Source organism: Neopelma chrysocephalum, unplaced genomic scaffold, assembly GCF_003984885.1.
Source record: "Neopelma chrysocephalum unplaced genomic scaffold, ASM398488v2 Primary Assembly neopelma1_65b, whole genome shotgun sequence".
Lineage (NCBI taxonomy): Eukaryota > Metazoa > Chordata > Aves > Passeriformes > Pipridae > Neopelma > Neopelma chrysocephalum.
The window spans coordinates 4,108,520-4,135,271 of NW_020897723.1; the positions used below are offsets into that span (position 1 = coordinate 4,108,520).

The window sequence follows — 26,752 nt, forward strand, 5'->3', positions numbered from 1 at the left end:
GCAGGCTCGAGGTCCTGACTCTGCCCGACTCCACTCTGCTGCAAACACACTGTGCAGCCCTGGGCAAGCCTGGTCACCTTCTCTTCAGTCAGAGGCACTGGTGACAACGACACTTCTCCCTATCAAACAAGAAACTGATAGATTTGGGACGGTCTGAAGCTGCTCTGAGCCTGCCTGATAGGAGAAGAGACTGAACAGTCTTGCCAGCCGGCATCGCAGCCCCCTCCCGCACAGCCACGGCGAGGAAAGGGGCGGGCTCGGGCAGGTACCAGGGGCTGAGCAGCCTCACTGCATGGAGCTCCTCTGGGAATAAGGCTCCTTGCGAGTCAGAACTAGCCAGGTCCCTATGCATAGCACCACACTGCCAACCAGAAACTCTGTGGCACTTGCTTGGCAGCACCAAAAAAACCCTGCATTCTCCTTAACTGTAAGGGCTTTTTAATGAGCATTAAGAGAGTACGTCCATGCCCCAAACACAAGGCAGCTGCTAATTATTCCCACTGCTATTAGTTTCCTCTGGTCTCGCTCTCTGATCATTTAATGGGAAGTAGATTATGAAATAATTGAATGTTGGAACCTGCAGAACCCCCACTCCAGCAGGGGATACACATTATTTACCCATAAAAAATATTCCAAGGGTTATTGCCATGTAAACTGTGATTAATTAAATTCACAGGAGTTATTTCTGCGGCATGTAAATGGGAAGATTCCTGCAGAGGAAAAGCTGGGGAGCTGGCTCCATCCTGACAACAGCACAGCCATGCAGTGAGACAAAGCCCTGAACTCACCCCCATAACTTTTGTGCTATAAAGTGAGCAACTGAGCGTGCAAAGCAGTGGGTAAGGTGGAAACTGGAGTGAGTCTGCTCCAAATTTCCATCTAGAAAGGCCACAACCTCCCAACCATATGGGTTTTTCCATCCTAGAGGCTGCCAGCCCCTTGCATGGGCATTAAGTGCATGGTCTTAGATCACCATCCACTGCACAGAAGCCTCCATAAACATTCTCAACTGATCATCTCAGAGAGAACTCAGAAGGATCCTAAATGCTGACTGAACCTCTTCTTCCCATTTCTTCCTCCACCCCAATCAACCAACAAAAACATCACTGTATGAGTGACCTGCCTATATGTGACATCCACACAACACGGCACTTGCCTCCCAACTTTAGACCTGACTTCCACTGCTGGCAATACTGCAACACTTCCACTGCAAGAATTAAACACACCACAGCCTAGGGTTGCAGTTATCTCTGATGAGCCAGAGGCAAATTTTAGAGCTAAATAAAGCCACAGTAAAAAATACTGGACCTAAGTGTAAAACTTCTTCATACATAGCTTCTTTCCTAAAATGTGTCAAATTTAGGATAACATAGACATGTAAGAGCAGCCACATAACTTCAAATCTAAAAGGCCATTTAGCTCAATATTCTGCTTCTGGCAACAGGCAGGAGAAGAATGTCTAGAGAAGAAGATAAGAAATAGAAAAGCACGTAGCAGCATGTCTCCAGCCTCCAGTAATGCACACACAGTTTGGAAAATTCCTGAGTCAGAACAGGGTGGGTCTTTGGCGTTTAATATTCACAGATGGATTTCACTTCCCCAATTTTTGCTTTAATTTTCTGAAACTTTTAGCACCTATGACATCCTGACACAAGGAGTTCCACAGCTCCAGTATGCACAGTATGAATAAGCATGTCCCTTTTTCTTTTTTGAGTTTGACATTTGTATTGTCATGTCCTTCCTTCCACCACCAGCTCCTTCATTAACAATCATTCCTTTCTCATCCTTCCTATTCCACGTCATTTTATACACATATATTCCAATTAATTGTCTCCTCCAAGGCAAAGCACTCCTCATAAAGAAGCCATTCCAGATCTTCTATCATCTTCGTCTGTCTTGGCTAACATTTTCTAGTTCAATTCTTTGCTTTCTGAAGTGGGGGAACAGCACTGCATAGAGTATTCAAGGTGCACAACACTGGGAATTTAGGTAATGACATAATCCTGTTACCTGTTTTATACCTTCGCTAAGAACTCCTAACACATTATTTACCTTTATGACTCAGTGCTATGCCAGTTTTTCCATATAAGTATTTATTTCAAACCCAGATCTCATTCATTACTTAACAATCACCTCTGTACTCATGACTGTATACACAAATTTAGGATTATTCCTCCTTCTGCTCATCACTTTCTAGTTCTCTAGACTGGATTACATCAGGTGCGGCAAAAATCCCTCACTGAGCACCCTTTGTGGCAAATGAATCCACGAGAGACAGATTTTGGCCAGGCACAACTCACTTGTAACTGTATTACTCCATTTATATACAGAATAAGAGTCCAGGCTATCAAGCCAGGCCAGGTGTTTCTTATCTGCACACATTCCAGACAGACACTCCCATGTCTGCCTTCAGCCACAAAGAACAATCATGCTTCAAGGGGCCTTCCAGCTTGACCTTGCAATTCTTTTCACACACACACTAGTCTTAGCTCTGGCTCGCTCAGGACCACAATATTTTTGCTTTAATATTTTCTTCCTCTATCATCCAGATGGCTGGTCTTGTCTTGTTTAGCTGCTCCTGCAATCAGGTCAGTCAGTCATAGCACAGGACAGCCTGGAGAGGTGAGGTGCCCCAGAGGTAGCAGGAAGGCCAGAGGTGGTGCAATGAGGGAAGATGAGCACTTGCATCCCACTTGCATGATGGTGCTGCTCCTCTGAGGGCACAGGAAAGATCCCTGGCTCCAGGGTGCCAGCCTTCAGCTCTGCATTGGCAATGGGCTTTTCATCTGTGCCCACTTATACCTCCTGCTATCCCTGCCACAGGATTCCTAAAACCAGCTTCAAACCCAAGTGTTTTGTTCCACACTGAGAACAGTGGCACAGGTGCAGCAGACATCAGAGTGAAACAGTGTGTGACTTGGGAGCCATTTGTCACAGAGTTTGTTTAGTTTCTCAGAGTGAAGATAACAGCAGAATACAGGATTCATCACTTTAAATTCTATACAGTGACAAACTAGCAAGTGCATTTAACAACCAAAATACACTTTACAGCCAGTAATGGATACTGTTAAAGTGTAACCTCATACTTGGATTATCAAAGGCAGAGTCTATCAATTTTTGTTTTTGTATTAAATTTGTTTTTTCCATCTGCTGAAAGTAGTTCTTTGTGATTTCACAGGGCATTACACTTTATGTCTCTCATTTGCTGCACCCAAAGGAATTTCATTCTGCTACATTAAAAAATACCTTGCTACACTAGCTAAGCTTTTAACTTTCCTGAACGCACTGTTCCATGTCTATCTCCATCCCAGCAGTTACCTTCTTTGAATGTATAATTTATACATATATACATAAAAATATAGTGTAATTCACGTCATACTGCCTTTGTCACAATGAGGATTTTGTCTCTGTCCCTTTGTGCCAAACCCGTGGTCACCAGCCCAGCTTCAGCCACATGTGTCTGAAAGGGACACGCCTGATCTCCGAAGCGCTCACAGATCTGTAGCTTTTGCTTTCCTCTGCAGTACACACAGCTGGAGAAAGGGGAAACTACATTGCAGCTCCTTTTGCTGGGGATATCCCACAATGCACACTGCACACACAGACAGTGCCTTCACTCGAGAGAGTCTCACTGTTTCATTTTACCATAACGCACGGGCCATTCCAGCTGGGTATTCCCATGCCAAGGCATGACTACCTCTTAGCAGGGATCACTCCAATCATGTCACCATGACTACCATCTACTACAAGTGCCATCACAAAACCCACTTCCAAGTGCACCTTCTATCCTTCCTTAAAAGCCATGCCAACCAAACATCTGCAACTTTGCCTCAGTAGTCAGCCTGGTTTCCAATTTGTCCCAAGGTCTCATTCCCCCAGCTCCCTGCATGCTTGCCCTTCCTGTTATTTTCACTATACTGCATCAGGTCAGATCTCGATATGTATTATGAAGGATTTTGCTACAAATTAAGTTTGGGAAAGGTTTAGTATATTGCTGAATCTAAGCTTCCTACTAGGTCTTTCCCAGCAGCACTGTTGCTTCACAAAGCTGTTAAAAGGAACTGATGGTAGCTTGGCAGGCGACTTGAACCTGCTGTGCAGCACACATTGGCAAAAATACCTGCTCTAGGTGAACCTGCTTTAGCAGGGCATTGAACTAGATGACCTGCAGAGGCCCCTTCCAACCTTAGCCATCCTGGGATTCTGTGGAAAGCAAAGAGGGTCTAGGTCCTGCACCACCTTTTCAGAGCAGCAGTGTTGTCCGCAGTTCCCAAACACAAGCTGTGTGTAAAGCATGGCTGGAAATGTAGCCCACTCCCACAGTGATGTGTATTACATTCATTTTAAAATCATTATGGAGAGAATTTCCAGGACAGAGGAAGCTGCAGAGCATTTTCTTGGAGTGTTACAACATGAAGGGATGCAGAGCACATGCTGCTTCCTTTATCCTCACTGCAATGACCCAGAAAGTTCTCTTCCCCAAGAGCTCCACCCTGCTTGAACTGAAGAGCTGCTCACAAATCAAGGGAGAACGTTCCTTCTCAGAATGCAGATGAAAATACACCCATTTCAATTAATTCTCCTCACCATGGCAAGTCACTGCTCCTTTCCAGAGCACAGTGGGAGCATGGCCTGATGTTGCAGGATGCCAAGACCTCCTGCCCTGGCCAGACTCCCTACATCTCTGTGAGGAGCTTTGCTACCACTGGCACCAGGCAAGGTGGGTATGCAGCTGCTCAAGAAAAGTCAAACCCAGAATTCCACTCTATGTCAAGTGCAACATCCTGGAACAAGTCAGGAGGAGCCAGCAGAGCAGCAGGGGCTTCTGCCACTGCAGCAAGTGCACACGTACCATCCATCCACCTGCATGGGAAAGCAAAACGCCTCTCCAGTCCAAGGAGGGCAGAGACCAAGGTTCACGAGAGCCCCTGATTCCTGCTGGGCACACGGAGCAAGAGAGTGCCACTTTCAATTTTCAAGCAGGGAGACCAAGCTACATGGCACAGAGAGACGCTGGGCATCGCAGACACAACTGAGACATCTGAGCTTGATGTGTTTCTCTCCTGCATTTTCTTACAACCTCCAATATTATAGTGACGCACAACACCAGAGAATATAATTGCTGTAGTGATTACTTACAGCCATTACATTAAGCTTTAAAATGCTCCTTTCAAATTGAACAATGTTTTTTCAAAGTCAACAGCTGGTTCACAGCTTGAAAGCAACAGTTAAGATAAATTAAATAAAAAGGGTAATAAAATCACAGACTAAATTTAATTTTTGAAGCACATGCAAACTCCAACAAAGACTTTACAATATCTTTTAAAAACATACACAGAAACAAAAGGCAATACAACTAGCAATTATTCTGTGGTCATTAATAAGAATGTGATGTATGAACACAAATAACTGTGTATGTTTCTAGATATACTTAAAACAGAGCACAAAACAAATTCATGCAGTATTTATAGCCCTAGTCCAGGGGATAAATCAAGCAGAAGTTTCAAGTGAGATTTTTAAATCTTGGGAGGAAGAAAAAAATGTTTACATATATGTATATGTATATATATACACACACACATATAATCTTCCTCTTAAGGTACATACATGTACATAAAGTGTGATTAATGAAAATGACACATTCCTACCCTTAGGATAAAAAGGGGATCTGGTGTGTGCTCAAGATCAGTACAATGCCAGGACCCTGCATCAGCTCTTGAAATGCACTATTGGAACAACAGGCAAGGCTTTCCAGAGTGTACAGCATCAGCTAAATGCCAAAAGACTTTTCTCTGGCCTGGCCCTCTGTTTGCCACTGGGAGAACACTGTTCACAATTGCAATGGCCTCTGCCTGGCTGGCAATGAAGTGCCAAAGCTACACATCCATTCGGGAGAGGCAGAGAAACACAAAGGACCCATGCCCTGCCTTCCTTCCACACTCCTGTCAGGAAGCTTTCTACCTGCAGCAGTGTTCCAAACAGGCCAAGAATAAGCCAGCCACCTCTGAGCCTCAGACCTTCAGGCTGCCGAAGAGTTGTTCAGCATTTTACATCCTATGGCACTCAAATAAGAAAATGATGCAAGTATCAGGAATACATATTCCACCTTCTTCATCACAGCTGGGCTTTTTGCCGTATGAGAAAGGCTGTTCTTCATCAGTGTTCATCAGCAAAACGAAATATCCCATATCAGTTTCCCTAGTAAATCTTTCCAGTGGGCAGATAGCTCTGATGTCACAGTTTTACAGCACATGTGTATGTAACATGTATGAGACAGGTATTTTGAAGCAGACAGGTATATTCACCCAGTGACACACCATTTCCCTTCCTTCCTTCCTCTCTGTCCCTTGCAAACACAACAGGGACCATGACAGAAAGAAGAGATTAGCCAACCACTTGCTCTAGGAACCTCTAGGACTATGTACTATGAATGTTGTTCTCTTAGATTCTTAAGCACTTTAGATTTGTACGTAAATTAGGCCTGTGAGTTACTGTTGTGCTATGGTAAATTCTATATGAATCTTTTGTTAAATTGTCTAACTTAAGCTATCAATTAAGTGTTGTTAAGTTTAAGTGCTGTTAAAACTTTAGGCCTAAACTGTTTGTCAAGTCCAGGCTCAGTTTAGCAAGGAACTTGTGACTCACCAGGAGGGTCTTCCTTATTTCTTTTTATCCTTATCCTTTCCTACCCTTACCCTTCACCCCTCCCCTTGCTCCAGCCTCCACATAGATAATTTTTGGGTTGATGATGGTTTTAGACTGATTGATTTTAGATTTTAGTTTGCTTTTTCTCTGTGTGCTTTAATAAAGTAGTAGAGTTAACCGTGCCAACAAACTTTGTCATGCTTTCACTTTTATATTAAACGTGCTTTTGCCAATACCTTTGCCAGTGATTCTTTAGGTGACCTCAAAACACTCATTCATGAGAGTTGTAAAGATTTTGTGTTTCCTTTAATGTTGAAGGAGCTGTCTGAACGATTGCAAATATAAAGGAAATTTGCAAATATGCAAATATGAAGGAGATTCAAGTTGATAAAAGAAAAAAAAAGGAAAAAACTCAATTTTTAAAATTGTCTTACACAATTTCCATCCCACAAAGGTAACTACGGCTACATGTGTAAGCAATACTGACTGCCTCAGTTGCACCTCAGCACTGACACATATGTCCCAGATGGATGTTACATTATGTGTTTGTAAAATAGGCATTTTCCAGTGATTTCTGAAAGTAGAACTGGATGTGCTGATGTAGCTTGCTCCAGAAAGAACACTGTGTGTCCTATACCCACTGCAATGAGAAGAATTCCAAAGTGCCATGCAAAATGTCACCTTATCTCACTTAAAGTTATTTCATCTAGTAATATCAGAGAAATTACAACAATATGTTGTTCTACATTAAAGTACATGACAGCGTTATCTGTGAGACCTGGCAGCTGCCACTTTTGCCCGAGCAGATGGCAGTGATAAAAACACAATGCAGGGAACAGGTTGTTAAAGACATATCCGTCGTTACACTGTCACTGCACAATTACACTCAGCTCCAAGATACCATCAAATGCATGGCTGTGTCACTCTCAAGCAGGAAGATCTTGCTTATGTGAGGAAAATGATGTATAACAATTAATTCTGTACATATTATTAATCAGATTCATTCATCTCCTGTTCAGAGGAGCAGAAAAAGCAGCCAGGATCCAAAGTCTTTAAAGTCTTATGTGTTTGCACTTCTGCTCTTGTAGAAGGGAGACAACCATTCATCCCCTGTAAAGGAAAATCAGAGCCAGGCATTGCTTTCATAGCAGTCGTCAATTTATATTCCCATTTAAGGGCCAGAGGGCATGTTAGCTCCCATTTTCACTTTTCTAGCTTTTTTTTGCAGGGTGGGGTGGTGGGGCATAGGGGAGATATTAAATGAGTATATTGCTCATGGAACGTACCAGCCAACCACTCCTGGAAGCAGAAACAGGCTAAGGCACAGGAGGCAGGGCAGCAGCAGTACCAGCCTGTCCCCACTCCATCCCTGCCCGTGGCCACTGCCAACACTGACAGGCACTTCTCTGTGCTGCAATGACCAGGGAAGGCATACACCCAGGCATTCAGAGAGCCCAGGAAACAAGGAAACAGACCACCTCCCCTGCTCCAGAAGCACAGAATGGTTCAGGTTGGAAGGGACCACAAGTGGATCCTCTGGTCCAACCTCCCTGCTCAAGCAAGGTCATCCTAGAGCACATGGCACAGGATTGTGTCCAAACAGTTCTGGAATATCTCTAGTGAGGGACACTCCACACCCTCTCTGTGCAGCCTGTTCAGTGCATGGTCACTGCGCAGGAAAGAAGTTCTTCCTAATGTTCAGGTGGGACTCCCTGTGCATCAGTTTGTGCCCACTGCCTCTTGTCCTATTGTTGGGCACCACTGAGAAGAGCCTGACTCCATCTTCTTGGCATCCTCCCTCTAGGGAGCGTGTTAATTCCAAAGTGCCAGGCTGCCAAAAGGGACAAGGCATTCCTGAAGAGCTGAGCAGCATCCTGAAGCCCTGAGGAGAAAGAATACCTTCAGTGTTACTGCTGTGCTCCTGCAGTGAGTGTCCAAGAAATGACTCAGTGTAAGTACAGACCTTATAAGGGTAGCAGGGAGGACCTGGTCACAGCACGCCTGGGACGTGAGACAATCTATCAGAGGCCACTGAAGAAGCCCCCAGAGCTGCTGTGCCTGTGCACTGCAGACACTGAACGAGCAAGCAGAGATGCTGGAACCAGCCCCAGGGTGCTCGGGATTGCTGGACGTGATGTGGCACTGGAGACAGTTTCATCTTCAATAAAAACTCCAGACAAGGCGACCCATCTGGCACAATTTTGCCCATAAGCAGCGCAAGCAATTTACACATCCGGACTTGGGTTTATATATTTGGGGCATCTGCTTAGTTTTTATTACTCCTGGCCTCAGCTCTCACATTCCTTCACAGATCAAATAACTGCTTTCCCTATTTGCTAATTCCAGCAGCTGGTTATTGCTCACCAGACTCCTGCTATACTCGCCTGGGGAAGAATCATAAATAAATGTGTACGAGCAAGCAGATGCTGTCATTTTAAAAACTGATCCACCTAGTAAAAACATTCTACTTTGGACTCAATTGGTGAATCACTGAGCATGTGTCTTGATGTCATTTTAATAAAATCCAAAACCAATCAAAGGACTTTGTTCATTCATTCCAATTAGTAAGTGAGGAAAGAGTGCTATAAAGGAGAATATTGCTACAAATAAGAAATTAAATTCTGAACAGGCCAAACACCTATTCCTTCCAATGAAGACAAAGGCAAGATAAGACACAGAGCATTTTTTTTAAATATCTGGTAAAACGAATCACTTTTCCACCACTGGCAGACAAGGTAACATCAACTGTGGGTCCTGGAATCTATGACTGTAAACAGAAGAGAGAAATACAGATGGTTTATCAGACTTTATTATCTCCCTTAATTGTGTGCCTGTTTGTTTGGGTTTTTTTTTAATGGGTAATTTCTTTCTGCATGTAAGTGCTAGGAGAAAGTGAGCTGCCTGGAGCATATTTAAAAAATAGACAGAATATAAGAGAGAAGAAAAAGTGCTCTACTGACTAAAACCCGGGAAGCAGCAGAGAAAACCTTGGTACCAACTTTTCTTCTGTGTTTTAAAAGGGACATCTTTCTGCAAGGTAAGGCAATTTGGCTTACAAAAATCTTAAAAAAAATTACTTTTGATGAAAATAGCACAAGCTTCAGTGATGGTGGCATAATCCACAGAACTCTTTTATGTCAATTCCTGCAGGTTAGACAGATGACAATAATCTTTGTTCCTTGGCAGCAGGAATTAAATTCTCTCTTGTTGACTTAAAATGGAAATGTCTAGCACTGAAATCGTCCACTTTGTTGGTCAGACAGCTGACACAAAATCTCTGCAATAGTTTACAGGTATTTCAAAACTAGCACATATTACTGTGAGGTTAACTGCTCTGAGAGCAAAACTTCCCAATTCAGCATTTGCAAATCTGTTGGGTTTTTTCCCAGTAATTTCAACCAAGTTGCTACAATGCAGCATGATATCATGAGCTTTTAGAGATTTTCCTCCTAAAGGCCAAACACAATACAAGACTCAATACACACCATAAGACCAGTCTTCATTAACTCAGAAGATATACAGCCCTTTCAAGACTATTGATGCTGTGTCAACATTCAAACCATTTGTGCTGGTTTAAAAGTTAACCAGCAAGGCAAAATGAACTCAATTCAAAAGAGAGATTTATAAGTCAGAATAACAATTTATTAAAATAATGCAATAAGTACAATTATACAGACAGACAATTGGTTTTAACCCACAAAACCCAAATGTACAAACCCAGGACCCTGGGGTATGAACAAAAGTGGTGTACCTTGGCCCACCCCCCCGAGTCCAAAGCAAAGGGAGACGGGATAAACCTGCTGGTGGGAGAGCTGCTGCAGTCTGGTCAGAAGTGGTGATTGCAGTCCAGTTGAGGGTGGTGGTCTCAGCCTGGTTGGGAGCAGCGGTGGTCTGCTGTCTTCCTCTGGGTCCCACGAGAGAGAGAGCCCCAAGGCTCTGAAACTCCCAGTTATATACTCTCCAGTTCAGGCGGGAGTGCTCAGTCCCTCCCTCAGAGTAGGGAATTCCATAAAAGGGCATGCGGATGCTCAGTCCCTCTTATCAGAGCGGGGAATTCCATATAAGGATATCAGAGCGGGGAATTCCATAAAAGGGTACAGGAACATCTTCCCACCTTGCAGGCCTCTACTGACAGCAGTTTTTGGGAAATGGCATGGAGGCTATAGAATACACAGTTTTGGGTTACACCCATCCAGGGATGAATTGGTCCCAGCCGTTCTAACCAGGACACCATTGTACCAAAATCTGACTGACTAGAAATAATCGTCTTCCAGTGTATGCTCAAAGAGAAACACTAAGCCTCCCTGAATACCCAAAACCTAAAATCTACTCCCATTTGGTTCTTCACCTACAGTAAAACTGATAAAGCTCATAGTGGCCTCAATGCCTCACCACTGTACTGGAGATTACATGTTCAGAACTTGGTGTTATTTTAAATACCAGAAAGAAAATCCTAATCTTCAAAGCACAAATTGTGAAAATATAACTAACATTTAAACTAGGAAAATTATTATTTGATGAGAATTGTATCAACCAACTTAAATATAAATAAAAGTTAATATAAATTGCAATAGAAACTGGACAGTCCACGAGCACAAGACTAGAACACTTGCTAGCATCATAAGTTACAAATACTGAACACAGGGTCTAACAAATTCTCCTTGCCAGTTAAATACTTTCTCCTGCAGTAGCATATATTAACATTTAGGAGTCAAGGAGGAGAAAATTCTGAATGAAGGTGCTAAAATCACACTGTCACAGGAGGAATTTATGGTGCCAAGAGAAAGGCAGTCAGAAGACAGGGAATAGATGGGTCAGCATGATAAGCAATGCACAAGTCTGAAGTGTGAGAGCAGAAGTGATCTTTCCGAGGGAACACCTGGGGAGAGCCACCAGCAGCAGCAGCAGGAGGACTCACACCATTTTTAATTTTTTTTTTTTTTGAAAGCACTAGTGACTAAGCATGGACAAAGAAGAGCGAGAGTCTCAGTACAAAAAGTGATGATTTTAACTTTCTCTGTAAATGTAGGATTTTGCATCAGGTCTGAAGATTTCAAGCCTGGCCAAGTAACACTTTTTCATGAGCTACAAATTCCTCATTTGTTGTTATGATGTTTTAGACTTTGGTTCACCATGTTAAGACATTCCTCAGTTGCTGAATTTTAAGTAAAATACTTTTTGTTTTTGCAGTCAAGTAGAACATGTTCAGGGCACATTACCAAAGCAAGCTGTGGCTGAAGGATGCCGTGCCCAGTGCGTTAGAAGGCTGAGGTGCACACTCCGTGCAGAAAGCACATTAACACCGAGCGGCTGAGCCGGTGAGGGGCCGCGGGCTCGGGGCCGCGCCGGGCTCGCTCGGGCTCCTCGAGCACACCCGGGGGCCCGAGCGGGGACGTTTCTTTCCAGCACAAAAGGCCAGCAGGGAACAGCGCATCTCCCCGTCCTCCGGCACTCACCCCCTGCTTCCAGAGCGCAGGCAGCCACCTCCTCACCAGAGAACGGGACCCTCCCCGAGTCTGTGCGCTCCCCTTTACTGCGAACGGCGACGTCGATCCCAGTCACTAAATTCCAGCGGGCTCGCTGGTCAAGGGCGCGAGTGACACTGCCGAGACCGAGCTTTGGCGGTACGAGAGAGAACGCGCGGCCGGCCCAGCAGGGCGGGGAGCTGGGACCGCCGCTCCACCCCGCCCGGCCCGGCCCGGCCCCGCCGCCCGTGAGGGCAACGCTGTTCCCGCGCCCGGCCCGGCAGCGCCGCCCCGCGGCGGCAGCGCAGGCGCGGCCATGGCGGCGGCCGGCGGCGCTGAGGGCGCGGATGGCGCTGAGGGCGCGGATGGAGGCCCCGCGCTGTGGGCCGAGGTGCGGGCGCTGCTGCCTCGCGCCGAGGAGGGGCTGACCTTGGCACTGAGCGGGGAGGTGGAGGGCTGCGTCCTGCCGCTGCTGCGGCGCGCCCGCGCTCTGCTCTACAGCCCGCCGGGCCCGCCCGGGGCGGCGGCAGCGGCGGCGCTGGCGCGCTTCGGAGACGTCCTGCGCGACTATTCCTGGGAGAAGCTGAACGCGGTGCCGTGGAGGGAGGTCGGCAAGGGCTGGCGGCAGGTCTACGCCTACGGCTGCCTCTTCGGGGCGCTGGCCGAGGTGGCCGCGGGCCGCCCGCGGGCCGCCGTGCGCCTCTGCGACCTGGGGCTGCTGCTCGGCGCCGCCGTCCTGGACAACGTCCTGGCGCGCCTGGTGCGCGCGCTGCAGCCGCGCCTGCCCCGCGGGACCGCGCGGGACCGGCCCCGCGCACAGGTACCGCCCGTGAAACCCCCCTCCTTCCCGGCCTCCCGCCTCCCCGCGGGCCTCTGCCGGCTGCTGAGGGGGAACGTCCTTTCCAGAGGGTCCGGCCCGAGCGGCCCCCGCCGCCCCCCGCGGTGCAGCCGGAGGAGGCGATTCCTCACCTTCACTGCCCTTCGCTGGAGCACTTCAGAGACAACTACCTCATTCCCGAGCGGCCCGTGGTCCTGGAGGGCGTCATGAACCACTGGCCGTGTATGAAGAAGTGGAGGTGAGAAAGAAGTTTCTTCCCTGTTCAAGTAAAGGCACGATCGTTCCCTGTGTTGGGTATCTTGGTGGTCGGTAGAGCAGCAGAGACTTTTGCAGAGGATGGACACTGTGGGCAGTGAGTTTTGCTGGCAGCGCCTTTCTCCTTCTCTGGAAGTTGCTTCACAGATAAGGGAAGCGCTTTTGGAGCGTTCGGAGCATCACGCAGCAAGTGCCAGACTGAGCCAGGGCGAAGGTGCCCCTCCAGCCAGCCCGGGGCTGTCCCGGGAGCCCAGTGGTGAACTGGTGGTGCAGTGTGTTGCTCGGGTGGGAACTCACAAGGAGTGCACATTGCAAAGTGCCAGTGAGCTGCTCACGGCTCAGGGGGTCTGTCATTTTTACCCCTTGGAATGTGCCGATAATTAGTGCAAAGGAAAGTGAATTTCAGAGCCACGTGTCAGCATGATTGACTTTTTCATTGACAAAGGCAAGCACTGATGTTTGCTCAGTGTCATGTTTGCATGTTGAGTTTCAGCCATCACCATGCAGGAGTGAGTAATAGCATCGTGCTGCCTGCCTAATGTAAGCAGCGGTGCATTGAGTATTTGTGAGGCGAAGCTCATGATTTCTTACAAAAGGGGAAAAAGCACTCATGCTTAGTTTGAGCAATTGCTTTTGTTCAACAGCCAGGGGTACAATTGACATTAAGTGAACATACTTGTTATTTTTAGGGGGTTTATTCATTTCTGAGGGAAGGTACTCCACTGGTTAACTTTAGACCCTTAAAAAGATGAACTTCTCCATTTAGTTAATACCATTGTCCATGAAGAGATGTATTCCACCCATCAGAGTAATCCCTCTGGCTGTAACCAGGATGGATATTATTGGCGTCTGTATACGGAATTTGACACTGGCAGAGAGTTGATCTAGTATTAATGATGAAAAGATACAACACTTTATTTAGCAAACATGGCAGCAGGCAGCAAGAAGGTTGGCCATCCCTCACCAAGAGAGACTTAATAGCTTAAATCTCCTCAGCTCCTAAGGAAACCACAGTTAACTGAGGTGAACAAGATTTTAAACCAAAATAAAATAGACAGTTGTGGGATAATGTGCACCCAAACCTGCCTGCTGATTTCCTTGCCGCTTACATCGTTTTCTGCTGCCTTTTGTCTCTGGTTGGTTAGGTTTAGAGAGAAGAAACTTGTAGTAGTAGAATTTTATTACCCTATAAGATTGATTTGGATTGATTGCCTTACATTCAAAAATTAGTAAGAAAAGTAGTATAAAAGGTAATTGAGCTTTCTTTCTTTCAGCGTGGACTATTTTTGTCAGGTCGCAGGGTGCCGCACAGTCCCCGTGGAGTTGGGTGCCCGGTACACAGATGAGGAATGGTCTCAGCAGCTCATGACTGTCAATGACTTCATCAGCCAGTATATCATGGATGAGGTGTGTTACACTCATTTTATTTCATCTCCAAACACAGCAGCATGGTCCTGGTACAGACAACGGTTCTGCTTCCAACAAATATATTCAGAGGTGATGGTCAAGGGAGAGGGTGTGCTGTAAGCACAACTCTGAATTAAAAGGCTTGGCCTGTTTTCAAGATCTGAAGCTAGAAATAGTTATTGAAGCAATTCCTAGGATTGACTTTTACATATCATCACATGTACAGCAGCCGAAATTTGACAAATAAATACATACATTCTACAGCAAAAGCCTGACTGGTGGAGTCTAAATATAAGGGATCCTCAGCCAGCAGGATCAAGATCCAAATTCACATGCCACAAGGCAGAAAAATAAAAAGTCAATTAGCAATTGAAATGTCCTTTTGCTTTCACAGCTGAGAATCCAAAGCTCCTGTTTCTGTTTCCTTACCTTCTGGCAGGTAGTACTGTGTGCCATAGCAAACTGTCTGTGGTGCAGCCCAGAATAGAGCACAGAGGTAGTTCCAAAGAGTGAAGGAGAACTGGTCTGTGTGCCAGTAGCATGTGGCTATGAAGATGCAGCACATTGTCACGGGACTGACAGGAGTGTTGAGACTCCATGGGGTTATAGCTCAGCTTCCTCCAGTAACTGGAGCTAGATGATTTATTGATTATGGAGACACATCTACGCTCTCACAATTTCAGTGGAGATGTAAGTTGCTATTTCAGAAGACCCCTTATACTGCTGAAACAGTTCTGGTACTCTGAATAGGATATTGGAAGTGAATGTTACCTATGAGTAAATTCTATTCACCTGTAAGTAAATTAACTGACTGAGAAGTCGTACACTATATGTCACTATGTGTTTTTTATTTCTCTGCTGTCATTTCAGAACAGTGTAGGATACCTTGCCCAGCACCAGCTTTTTGATCAGGTAAAATTGAGTGAATGTTTTTATCTTCCTACGGTCAAGTGTTCCCTTTGTAGCACAAGTTGGCTCTGAGGATGTCAACTGTACTAGATCAAAGGGTATATGAAGAACTCACAGTAATTATTAAGTTTCTATTCCCATGATTTGAAAGAACAGAGGGAGAGGTTTGTTCCATTTGGCTGAAAAATATGGAAATAAAACCCTCTAGGGATAAAGATATGCAGTCCTAGTGCTGGTTTGGTACACTGTAGCATACAGGGATACATACATACAGGGATAATCACCCAGAAAGCAGCAGTTCCTCAAAGACTGTAATAAAGTCAGGGAAGAGATTTGGACAGAAAATCTGTTCAGTGTTGATCACCATAATCTGAAATGTCATTCCAGTTTACCAGAATTTAGGTTGGTGGGAGACATAAATAGGAATCTCATGGAGAAACAAGCATAATGTATAAGAGATCAGCTGTTTCTTTTCCATGAACCACAAACCTCCCTACTCTTGTGGGTGTCTCTGGTTTCTGCTAAAGCAAAGAGTCTCTGAAGAATGAGAAACCCCTTTCTTTCTCCCACCTCTCCTTCCAACAGAATCTGCTCGCTAGAACAGAAAGTGTGAGGACATTTCCTGCAGATTCTTAGCAGGTCAGCTACTTCTCTCCTGCCCTTGCTGGACAAGCAGGTCATTTGTTTTCTTTGTGTCAAGCCTTGTCTGTCTGTTCTATGAATTACATATATTTGGCAAGTCAGCATGTATCCTTTTTAATGTTTATTTCTTTATGGAAATAGATCCCAGAACTGAAAGAAGATATCAGTATCCCTGACTACTGCTGCCTGGGGGAAGGGGAAGAAGATGACATCACCATTAATGCTTGGTTTGGTCCAGGAGGCACAGTCTCACCTCTTCATCAGGATCCCCAGCAAAATTTTTTAGCCCAGGTATGTACTCTAGTTACTCTACACATGCCATTAATGCAATACTCAGAAAAAATGCTTATGGTATGTAAGTGTTAGAGACAAGGGGAGCAGACAACTTGAGGAATAATTGAAGGATAGAGAACATGCATGTATCTGCCAGTGCTGTGAAAGTTTTTGTAATTTGAACAGCAGGTGATCTGGCAGTTTTCAGCTTTCAATTAAAACTGCGCTGCCTCGTGATGCCATTCAAACTGTGGCTGTGGAGTAGAGGGAGGCACAGGCACAACTAACAAAGTGCAGTGATCCCTGCTGGCTGGGTGGTGGCTGCTGCCGAGATCACAGTGTTTCCAGTAATGAGGAAACCAGTATCTGGAGATGCAGGCTATTGCCCAGTAACTGGTGCCTGCAACCTTATAATATACAAGGCCTTAACCCAGTGAGGCAAGTGAAGAAAGGAGCTGTTAACAGCTGGTGGCAGTCCCAAAAAAAGTTCAGGTATTCAGAAAATGTGCTGTGGGAGCAATAACCAGCATTTTTGTCACTTCCATACATCACCAAAAATGCCATGTAACATTTGGGTCTTTAGAGAGTTAATTAATATCCATAATCCCCTTGGGGTATGGAAGGCATCCTAAAAACACATGTACAGCCAAAGTTATTCAGATCAATACTCCAGTAGTTTAACCAGTGATGAGAAGAGTAGGACAGGGCAGGAGTACGTTGGTACTTGTCCAGCCTGTTGAATATGTTTATGTGCTCTCCTTGAAGTAACAAACTCTGAATATTCAGCATGACAGCTTGGGTGTTGGTAAGATTTCAGGAAATCCTATTCTGTTATGTGGGAAGGGATGTTAAGATAGAGGAAAAGCAGCTTGCTTGGGAATGGTTGAGTAGCATAATACCAGTCCAGGGTACTGTGATTAGAGTACTGACTTAACAGGACAGTTCCAAACAAGCATGATCATGCCTAGCCTTTAAGGAGATCTGGAATGCTGGCACAAGCAGCATGAATCTTCATCCCAAGCCTTCTGTTCCACTGGTATCAGTGCAGGAGTCAGCTTTGACTCAGTCATGCTGCCATGTCTGGGCACCAACAACTTGCAGTTCGTGTGGTGTTCAGGGCAGCCAAGCCAGTCAGCTTACAAATCCTCATTTCAGCACTCTAGTGAAAGAACTGGTTTAATGATGACACAGGAATAAGAGTTTTAGGAGCATATGGAAGCTTGGCAGTCACTGTGCAGGTACCTCTGCCTGATGATATGAACTGCAATGAAGATTCAACCTCTTTATTCTCAGTTCTACTTATTTCTAGCTACATAGAGCCCAAATAACAATGTATAAATGGGGTGCCTTAAACTTTAAATTGAAAGTAATTTGGTTAAAGGCATTTCCTTCCTAAAGGTATTCAAATTCTTATCTGCTCCAAGGAACAGTTACTTATATTTCAATAGCTTGATTTTACTTTTTATTATAGCAGTGTCTATTACTAACAAAGATGATGTTCCTTGTAATTAGGTATATTTACTGTTAAATTCCAGGTGTGGCCCACAGCTTCCAGTAATGTGCCACTTCATGACAAATGGAAAACATTTATTTTCTATATACAGGTATTAGGAAGAAAGTATATCCGTCTGTATTCACCACAAGATTCAGAAAACCTGTACCCACATGAAAGCCAAATTCTTCACAACACTAGTCAGGTAAATAGTTGCCTGAAATTTTAATATCAGTAGTGTTACCATATCAAATCATTTTTGAGTAAAGACATTCTGCTAATGATCATTTGGGTTTTTTTTATAGGTTGATGTGGAAGATCCCGACTTGGTCAAGTTTCCCAATTTCACAAAGGCTGCCTTTCAGTCCTGCATTCTGATGCCTGGACAGATTCTGTTTATTCCAGTTAAATATTGGCACTATGTGCGATCACTTGAGCTCAGCTTCTCTGTCAGTTTCTGGTGGTCATAACTCTGAAGCATCGTCTGCAGCATTGTAATGGGAATTAAAGATCAGCAAAGTAGCATCTAGCAGCATCTTTCATGAGAGGTTAGAGGTGGAGCAAAACCAAAAACCCACAACCTCTTGCTAAAGCATGGAGAAAGAATCAGGACAGGTAAATGGAAAGGTGATGCTGCAGCCACTTCATTTTTGTAGATGTTTCTAATAACTCCTTATGAAGAGCGTGTTAGGTCACTGTCCTGTGTCCCTCAGAAACAGTCTGTGTCTGGGCACTGCCAGGGCTCTGCCTCTGTCTGCAACACCAGGGCATTGTTATCTTCTACTTGGATTTAATAGCACTAAAGCCTGGAGTCACCTAGAGAAATGGTGAAATTTTATAATGTATTTACTCTACATTATAAAATAAAGCTAATACTAATAAAGGAAGGTACTAGTCTCCTGCATGGAAAAAGTTACTTGTGTATCCTGGTTCCAGCTAGGACAGGGTTAATTTTTGCACTAAGGGGGGGGGCAGTAGTGGTTGTGACCACTTGCCTGTGAATCTTTGGTCTCTCGTACACTGTGTTATTAGTATTGTAGCTGTTACTGTTCATTTTCTTGGATTCCATTGCTGTTCCCAGTTTCTTGTTATATCAACCCATGATCTTCACCTTTTGTGCTCCCAGTTCTCTGCAGCCCACCCCAGGGGAGGGAGCAGCTGGTGGTTTGAGGCTGGTGGTTTGGAGTGTTTCGATGAGAACATTAAATTGGGGAGTACCATTCCTAAACCATGACATCTTGTTAAAGCCCAGAACGTAACTGAAGTTAACCCACAGTTTAATTGCCGTTAAATAAACTGAAGCATTATTATACTTTGATTAACCATCAGCTGAACCGATGTCATGGCCTTGCTGAAGTGTCTCTGCCAAGGACAGGAATGCTGCCATTCCAGTCTGGTGTCTGGCAGTAGCCATTCCTTTGTTTTTTTCCAAGTCACTCTTAAAGGAAAAAACATCCTTACATAAAACTGGAGACAGAAGTACTAGGACTAAAAATCTAAAGAATCTCAATATGGTAATTTTTTCAGCACTTTGTAGACATAAGCTGACATTGCCCCAGGTCCTGTCATACTCTTTCCCAATTGTTCTGTGGCAATATTCCCTCCCTTACTGAGCACAGCTGCTCATGACCTGGCCTTATGTCAAGACAAACTGTTGTGCATCTAAAGAAGGGACAAAACTCAAGCCACAGTGCCAGCTGGAAGTGTTCCAACTCCAGCCCTAGGTCAGAGACCTTACACGTGCTGCATGGATTTCTCACCTGCCTGAGGTGCTACAGCAGGTGTCATTGTGTAGCTCAAACTGTACAAATAAGGAACACCTGCTGAGAAAGGCTTCTTTGAAGAGTCCACCTGCATAAATCAGCTTGCAGGACTGACTAAAACATTTGCATCTTTCATCCCCAAAACATGCACTGAAAGTCCCAACCCAAGAATATGGAGAACTACCAACACAAAACAGCCTCCAAGAAAGCTGTGCAGGCATTACTGTGAAGGAGAACAGGAAGGTCAACAATAGTTTTATTATAAGATTCTTAGAACTTCAGAAAATAAGTACACTGGCCACTGTTACTAATGAATACAACACAGTCTGGCTGTTCTGCCAGAGTGAGTGAAAACAGCTGTCACTGACAGCAAGTTCTACTGGCATCACCTAGGGCTGAGAATGGAGCTCTATGGTGACTGGGAGGTCATCCGACTCATACCTGTAAAGAAAATGAAGGTTAATGGATGACACACACAAAAAAAGGATAATATTGTATAGCCTCCTGATTTTTAAAATGCTTTGTATATTCGTGTGTTGCTGTTCACAATGTCCAATTCGCCTAGAAAAATAGGGCGTCCAAAGAGATTCTTAAAAGCTCGGTATTTCCAGAAGTTTTAGTGCCATGGGTTAGTGTGTCCCCTATTCCCTGCCACCTCCCCACCTTAAGGTAGTTATAAACAACATGCAGGGTCTGCTGTGCCCCTGTGGCACAGTCCGGGCACTGTGAGTGTTGCCCGTGTGTGGTTTAATGTCTCCAATGTACAGCTGAAGTCAGAAATAACTGATAGTTACAGTTGTAAATAATGCAGGTACTGCCACTAAACGTCACAGCTCATTTTCTAGTATTATTACATTGTTTTTTTAAAAATAGATTGCTTGGTACCTGGGATGTCACAAGACCAGTATTCATTACACTTCGGACAACGGGGTTCAGTCTGAGCTTTGAAGTACTTTCTGACACAAGGTAAATGCATTCCAATTCCACAGGATTCACATACTTGGCTCTGAAATCCAGGAGTGATGATTAAAAAAAATCTTTCTAACCTGTCCTTCAATTTAAGAGGAAGTTGTTACAAAGGGCAGCAGATCATGCAATGCAGTATTCCAAAGATGGTTCCCACAGTACGGGTGGTAGATACTCAACAGTCAAAGCTGGTAAATAATAAAAGGAGGTACTCTTCTGGAAACTAGGATATAGTATTTCCATATATGGACAAAATATAGCTTGAAAGACAACAATTTCAGTGCAATAAGGGAGACCAATTGGGGAAAAGTAACATGGAATCGTGTTAGTTGGGCAGATCAGAAGATGCAGGCTCAAGAGCAAGATAATGCACCAGCTTTGGAATAGAAATCCAGGCTGTAAACACTTACACAAGACTAAACTGGTAGCATCCCAGTCATCACAACCCAGTGTTCTAGCATGCTCTATATAGCCACATGTTCCTTCTGAGGTCCAAACACAAGTAATTCCTGAGCCAAACCCCAGGAACCCCAAGAATGAACATGTGTCATGTGAAGACTGCTGTTGATAAGGCCCAAAGAGGAGACTTGCTAACACCTCACTGCTAAACCTGTTTCTACAACAGGGGCTCATCTCTAGCCTGCTGGTTTGGAAAGCCAGGCAGCACAACCACGTTTGTCATCGGGTGAGTGCACTTTCCCCAAGCTTATACTTGGAGACACTGCTCCAAGACAATTTTTTACTAAAGACAGAAGATAAAATGCCTACGAAGAAAAATAAGGCGCTTTTTTTTTAATATACATAAGCACCACAACCAGATTACAAGACCAGGATTTTTTAATGCACACCTAATACTCAAAGGGAAGTATCACAAACCTCAGCTATGACCATGTGATAAACAGACATTACCTGGACTGCGAGGCTGCGACAGATGTTACATTTCCTTGCCACGTCCTGGTAGTTGCTGAGAATGTACTGTTCCATTTCAATTATGCAACGAGTATGCAGAGTATATTCTCCATTTTTCTAAGGAAACATATCAAGATGAGGAATTTCTTTTAATTCCTTTGACCTTTTTTGACTTTGCAACCCCCCTGCTAGCAAGCATTTGACAGCCACTTTTTTCTGCCATCATGAAACTAACATGCTGGTACTGGTACAATGCAAAGCTAAAACACTTTTGAAGTAGCAGAACTCCTTTGTTTTGCAGAACAGAATAAAGGTTCCACATCTTTAACTAGTCCTTGAAAAGTACAGAGGAGCAAGCATGCTCTCCTTAACAGAGGCATGCAGTTTTGAGTTTTGGAACCCTCCATTTGCACGTTAGAGAAAATTCTCCCAGCTTTCAACAAAATCTAGGTGTTTACTGCTTGAGATATCTTTGGAAATCTCTGTTAAATCACTTTAACATATGAGTGACTGTGTGGCAGCAGGTTGGAGATCTACGATGCAATGACTCCAGCAGAGAAGGACTGAGGTCTCATTTGGCCAGCAACTGCAGTGTTCACACAGTGAGCCCACCTCAACTGCTCCCTCATGAATTAAAGGAGATGTGACCATGTGCACAGTGGCCCATGCATTCCTGGGGCAGGAGTTTTCAACATGTTTGGCCTCACCACTTTTCAGGAAATTCCAAATGTAACTAACAGCACTGATCACCCTGGAGAGCTTTCCCCAGCTCTCGTTCCTGGTTGAAGGATGTCTGTGTGTGACTGGGCAGGGCAGGACACACAAACCCACCTGGCTCAGGTACAAGAAACTGAAACCATTTAGTCCTGTATAGACCTACCCAAGGACTTTTTCCTTGTAAGTCTACTTCCTTTTCTGCAAAAATCACCAGAGCAGCAATAAGCACAGGCCCCCTAAAACCATTTTTGCCATCATTCATTATAGAATAGCTCCAGTTTCACCCATCATATCCATAAGAACATGGCAGCTGGACCTACTGAAATTCGAACACTTGAAAGCAGTTACCTCAGAGAGCCACTTATCCTCCACAAAAACTTTCAGCACTTGTTCTGCTTCCTTTTTCTTCATTTTCTTTGTCTTAAGTTTGTCAGCCAAGTTTAAAATATCTGTAGATGAGGCAAAGCCATTTTCTGATAAAATTATTAGGTCCATCTACAAAAAGAAACATTACCAAGTATAAAAAACCCTGCAGACATACCTTACAGTAATGTACTGATATGCAGGGTTTTTAGCATCCATACATGTGAGAGATACTACAGAATATGGCTTGAACCAGAACTGTAAAACAAAGGCAAAAAGCTGAAACATTGTCCTCTTGACAGTTTTGATGTTTGCCAAGAAAACATTTCCACAAATAGAAGTGTACATGCTGCCTAAATGAAGCTGCACTCAGAGACCCCTCAGCACACTCAGCAGTGACAGATCTGTTTTCTTTTTATCTGCTCTTTGTCAACTAAGTTTTCCACTCTGGAGTCACTAGTACTTCTGAGCCTACCTGGCACCTGAAGGCTGTACAGTATCACCAATCTTCACAGAACCTCACTGGAAACATTCCTGCTGCTCGTGAGCACAGAGCAGCACACAGAGTCCATGGCAGCAGTGACATGGGCCACCACAACACACCCTCTGCAGTGCTGACCTGGCTGTGTGGGGGAGGGCAGGGAAACCTCTGGGTTCTATCATGGAGATTAGACTTCTGCAGCTGTCACAGAACAGTCAATGCACCTCTCTTTCCAGTTCATACAGAATATGTAATGAGTGTGCAAAAAAAAAGTCTAGTGGCTGGAGAAATTAAGTCCTCAAAGTCCAACACACTGTGAGAACAATTCAGAAAAACATCCAAGATACACAGCTATGATCACAACTCACATTAATGGTTGTTGATAAGAAATTAAATATCAAATGTCCTTGAATCTTGGCCCAATAGTTCTATTTGGAACTTTAAAAAATCTCAAGTGTGTTTTTTCTTGTTTGAAAAGCAGCATTCTGACTAGTTTATTAATACAGAATTAATTGGCTAAGCAGTAACAAATGTCTATATTCAAATCAGAAAAAAATGTTATTAGCATTAAAATCTACTGTATATTACTAAACTACTGAAGCCAGTGAAAAATTCAGCAATCACAACTGAAAATCTTGAAGAAAGGTGTTAGTGTAACTTTAGCATGTGTGTGTTGAGTCCCTAACCCCAAGGAGCACTTCCCTGGTGCTGATTTTGCCTTACCCATAACTGACTTCCAGCAGGGAATCATTAGTTGCACGTACTTCCATCCCTGCCAATCCCATTCAATCTGGGATAAACTTAGGTAAAATGGCAACTAGTTTCTGAACTGCATCTCCATTCATTTCCATTTCCATTCATCTTAAGGTGATACCTTCCCGAATAATGTGATTTACTAAATGATAACTGACATACTTACTGTTTTTCTGAACAACTCTAATTCAATTTCCGTATAGTCAGATGCCATTTTAGTTATTTCAGTTTCTGCCAAATTCACCTAAAAAAAGAAATAAACTGAAATCAAAGTGCCATTGTAGTTTTACACCAGAAACTGTAAAAGGTCCTCTGAGGTAAACAATACATCAACTCACAATTAACAGAAATGTCATTTCTTTAAGGGGCATGAAAGAGGCTGATCCTTGAAGTGCACTTGATGGTACTCCAGTCCTTTATTTACAACCCTTGATCTTCCAGCCACATGTTCTCCAGAGCTGCCTCTGCCCAGGCCAAGCCCTTCAACAACCCAAAGTAACCAAACCCCCCAAAGTAACACAGAGGCTGCAGCAGAGTTGACATGTCAAACCAGGCACAGTGCTGGACAGCAGCACGAACTATGTTATCAGTCACCTTTTTGTTCACTCTGAAAAACAATTGGTGATCTGGAGAAACTTCTTACAGGCCACTCCTCAGCAACCCTTTTGTGCTAGGTTGATTTTTGAGTAGGAGAAAAAGAAAACTAATGTTGGAGGGCTCTGTTTTCTAGTTTAAAAATCTGTCTCAAGAAATAAAGCCTCCTGTGGAAAAGGAATCTCACTTCAGCACTTAAGCAATGTTTATGTTAAATAACTCCAACACTGCTGTGGTCCTTGCTGCCATGTCCTACTCCCACAAACCAGAGCTGTGGCAGTTTATCCTCCCCCTTCCCTGTCCTACCAGCAGTTCCTGCAGCTGCTGCTGGCCCCACACAAACACAGCAGGTACCTACTACAGCATAATGGGCTCTCCCATCCTCTTCTGACATTCCTTTCCGGACCTGCATAAACAAAGGCTGCAGGTGCCTGTTAATAGTGCTGATGAAATCGTCCAGTTTATCGTGTGCATAGTAAACTGAAAATAAATAAGAAAAAACACATACAGAGAAAGTCAAACAACTACACACCAGGCAGATTTTTTTCTGTGAAACATTTTTTCCCAGGTAAAAGCACTAAAACTCCATGAGGCAAATTCAAACAGGGGTGTTCTATTCAGCAGATGCATCATTTTCTTGTGCTGCTGTCTCCTGGCCTTCAGAGACACTCAGCTCCTTGGAAGTCAGTTGAGAGAGAGTTCAGACATTCTGCCTTGCTGAATCCAGTAATTACAGTGACTTGAACAAAGCTGAATTTAAAATAAAACACGACCAGGAAAAATTACTATTCAGAATAGAAAAATACACTGGCTTGCTTTCCTTTATACACGTGATTCCTTGTTTCTGTGTGTTCTGTTTCACAAATTAATGGTAGGTAAGTGATCAAGTTACATATAAAAAAAAATTCTAGTATTGTAGAAACATGGGTAGGATCTTGTGTCGTGTTCTACAAACAAATTAAATACTAGCAGCAGTTCTATCACAGAATAATCAAGATGGCCTTTGGAGTTGTTCTGTGGAGATGCCTGCGATGGCTCTTGCCTGCACAGCACCAGCACAACTCTCAGGTCCATCCAAAACAAGATTTTATCAGTGGCAGAACTCCTGTTGCCTTCATCAGTCTAGGATTTAAAAACCAGGGTTACGAAACAGCTCATAACTTTAGATTCATGTCTCAAAAATACAACCAGTTGTCACTAAATTATCCCTTTTCTCAGTCACAGGAGTCACTTGTGTGTAACGGCATCGGTATATATGAATCTGATCTGATTAGAAGTAAGTTTACTCACTGCTGTGTTACTATATCTTTCAGGAAAGAGAGAGGGCACACATATCATTACAATTTTTTAACTTTTTTTAGCTGGTGTGTGTCTTTCAGAAATCCAATTATTTGTAAGCTGCATGAGGAAAAAAAAAAAAACACTTCTTCCATCTCCAAGACAAACACACCTTTATCAGTTTCACAGCAGTGGTGGTGTAATTTCCTGGCCTCTGATCCTTCTGTTATCCCCTTGGACATCAGAACCTGCAAGAACCGTCGATGAGCATCAGTCATCTGAGCCATCGCAGTGTCCCACCAGGCTTCACGTGCTGCAGGAGGTGTAAGCTGGAATTAATGCACATGTTCATACAAATTAAGAATACACAGTCCAAGCATATGTAAGATTTCAATTAAACTCTCTTACATTGAACGAGAACAGATGGTCAAAAAAACAGATCCCCAGATCGTCCTCAGAATGCAGATGGTGCCCAGCTCTGAGGTTCCAGAAGGCTGCAAAAGATTAAGTCCAACTACTTTTAGCTACAGAATAGAACAAGGTAGGCATTGTGTTATTGTCACCAAAAAACAGGAATCAAGCTCCTTAACACCATGGTAGCACTAAGCAGCAGGCACTGCTTTGTTGCAGCGCTGGACGCACCGGGCAGTGACTCCTGCCTGAGGTGCACGCTTGGCTCAAGATGATACAATATTGAGTCTGTGTAGTCTCACAGGGTCTTCTAGCTGGGTCTTTGAGCCTCTGAACTTTGATCTTCTACAGATGGTGTTGTTTTCATCGAAGCTGCAGTTTGCTGGAACAAACTGAATTGGGCCAGTTTGACTAGTTACAAATGTGGTTACAGAGCTCCCAACGTTCCACTCACCGCTATCTCCTCGTCACCCGCTTACAAAACTCTCATACCCCCAAAGCTGAAAATAAATGTTGTGTGACAAACTCAACACCGTGTGCGGTTCCGTGTGGGATGTGTCGTGTGTGGGGTGCGGTTCCGTGTGGGATGTG

The 26,752-nt window shown here is 44.1% G+C and overlaps 2 protein-coding genes and 1 long non-coding RNA gene across 6 annotated transcripts in view; 1 reads left to right on the forward strand and 2 right to left on the reverse strand.

Moving 5' to 3' along the window:
* Window positions 1-12,338, reverse strand: part of LOC113967979 — a 133,617-nt gene extending 121,279 nt beyond the window's left edge. For all 3 annotated transcript variants that reach the window (XR_003534324.1, XR_003534323.1, XR_003534325.1), the window contains exon 1: window positions 12,102-12,338. This is a non-coding gene — a long non-coding RNA (uncharacterized LOC113967979). The remainder of the gene's footprint in view (window positions 1-12,101) is intronic.
* Window positions 12,339-12,426: 88 nt separating this feature from the next.
* On the forward strand, window positions 12,427-18,451 carry KDM8 (lysine demethylase 8). The gene is made up of 7 exons (XM_027684059.1): window positions 12,427-12,930; window positions 13,017-13,186; window positions 14,478-14,610; window positions 15,481-15,522; window positions 16,303-16,452; window positions 18,039-18,131; window positions 18,232-18,451. Exons 1-7 carry the CDS (start codon window positions 12,427-12,429, stop codon window positions 18,394-18,396), a joined length of 1,257 nt encoding a protein of 418 aa, XP_027539860.1. The 3' UTR covers window positions 18,397-18,451.
* A 1,462-nt stretch (window positions 18,452-19,913) lies between these two features.
* The window catches only part of NSMCE1 (NSE1 homolog, SMC5-SMC6 complex component), a 7,038-nt gene continuing 199 nt past the window's right edge, over window positions 19,914-26,752 (reverse strand). The window contains exons 2-9 of one of the 2 annotated variants that reach the window (XM_027684090.1): window positions 26,159-26,244; window positions 25,923-26,063; window positions 24,831-24,952; window positions 24,045-24,122; window positions 22,630-22,776; window positions 21,565-21,681; window positions 20,575-20,695; window positions 19,914-20,130 (exon numbers count right to left, since the gene is read on the reverse strand). In XM_027684090.1, coding sequence (XP_027539891.1) covers window positions 20,099-20,130; window positions 20,575-20,695; window positions 21,565-21,681; window positions 22,630-22,776; window positions 24,045-24,122; window positions 24,831-24,952; window positions 25,923-26,037 — 732 coding nt within the window. In that variant the 5' untranslated portion in view covers window positions 26,038-26,063; window positions 26,159-26,244 and the 3' untranslated portion in view covers window positions 19,914-20,098. Of the gene's footprint in view, window positions 20,131-20,574; window positions 20,741-21,564; window positions 21,682-22,629; window positions 22,777-24,044; window positions 24,123-24,830; window positions 24,953-25,922; window positions 26,064-26,158; window positions 26,245-26,752 lie in introns of both variants that reach the window. The other variant, XM_027684089.1, reaches the window with a different exon arrangement.

Coding starts and splice junctions, on each gene's coding strand:
- KDM8 (XM_027684059.1), top strand. CDS start 12,427: ATGGCGGCGGCCGGCGGCGCTGAGGGCGCGGATGGCGCTGAGGGCGCG. Junction 14,611..15,480: donor GCCAGTATATCATGGATGAG/GTGTGTTACACT, acceptor CTGTCATTTCAG/AACAGTGTAGGATACCTTGC. Junction 18,132..18,231: donor TTCTTCACAACACTAGTCAG/GTAAATAGTTGC, acceptor TTTTTTTTATAG/GTTGATGTGGAAGATCCCGA.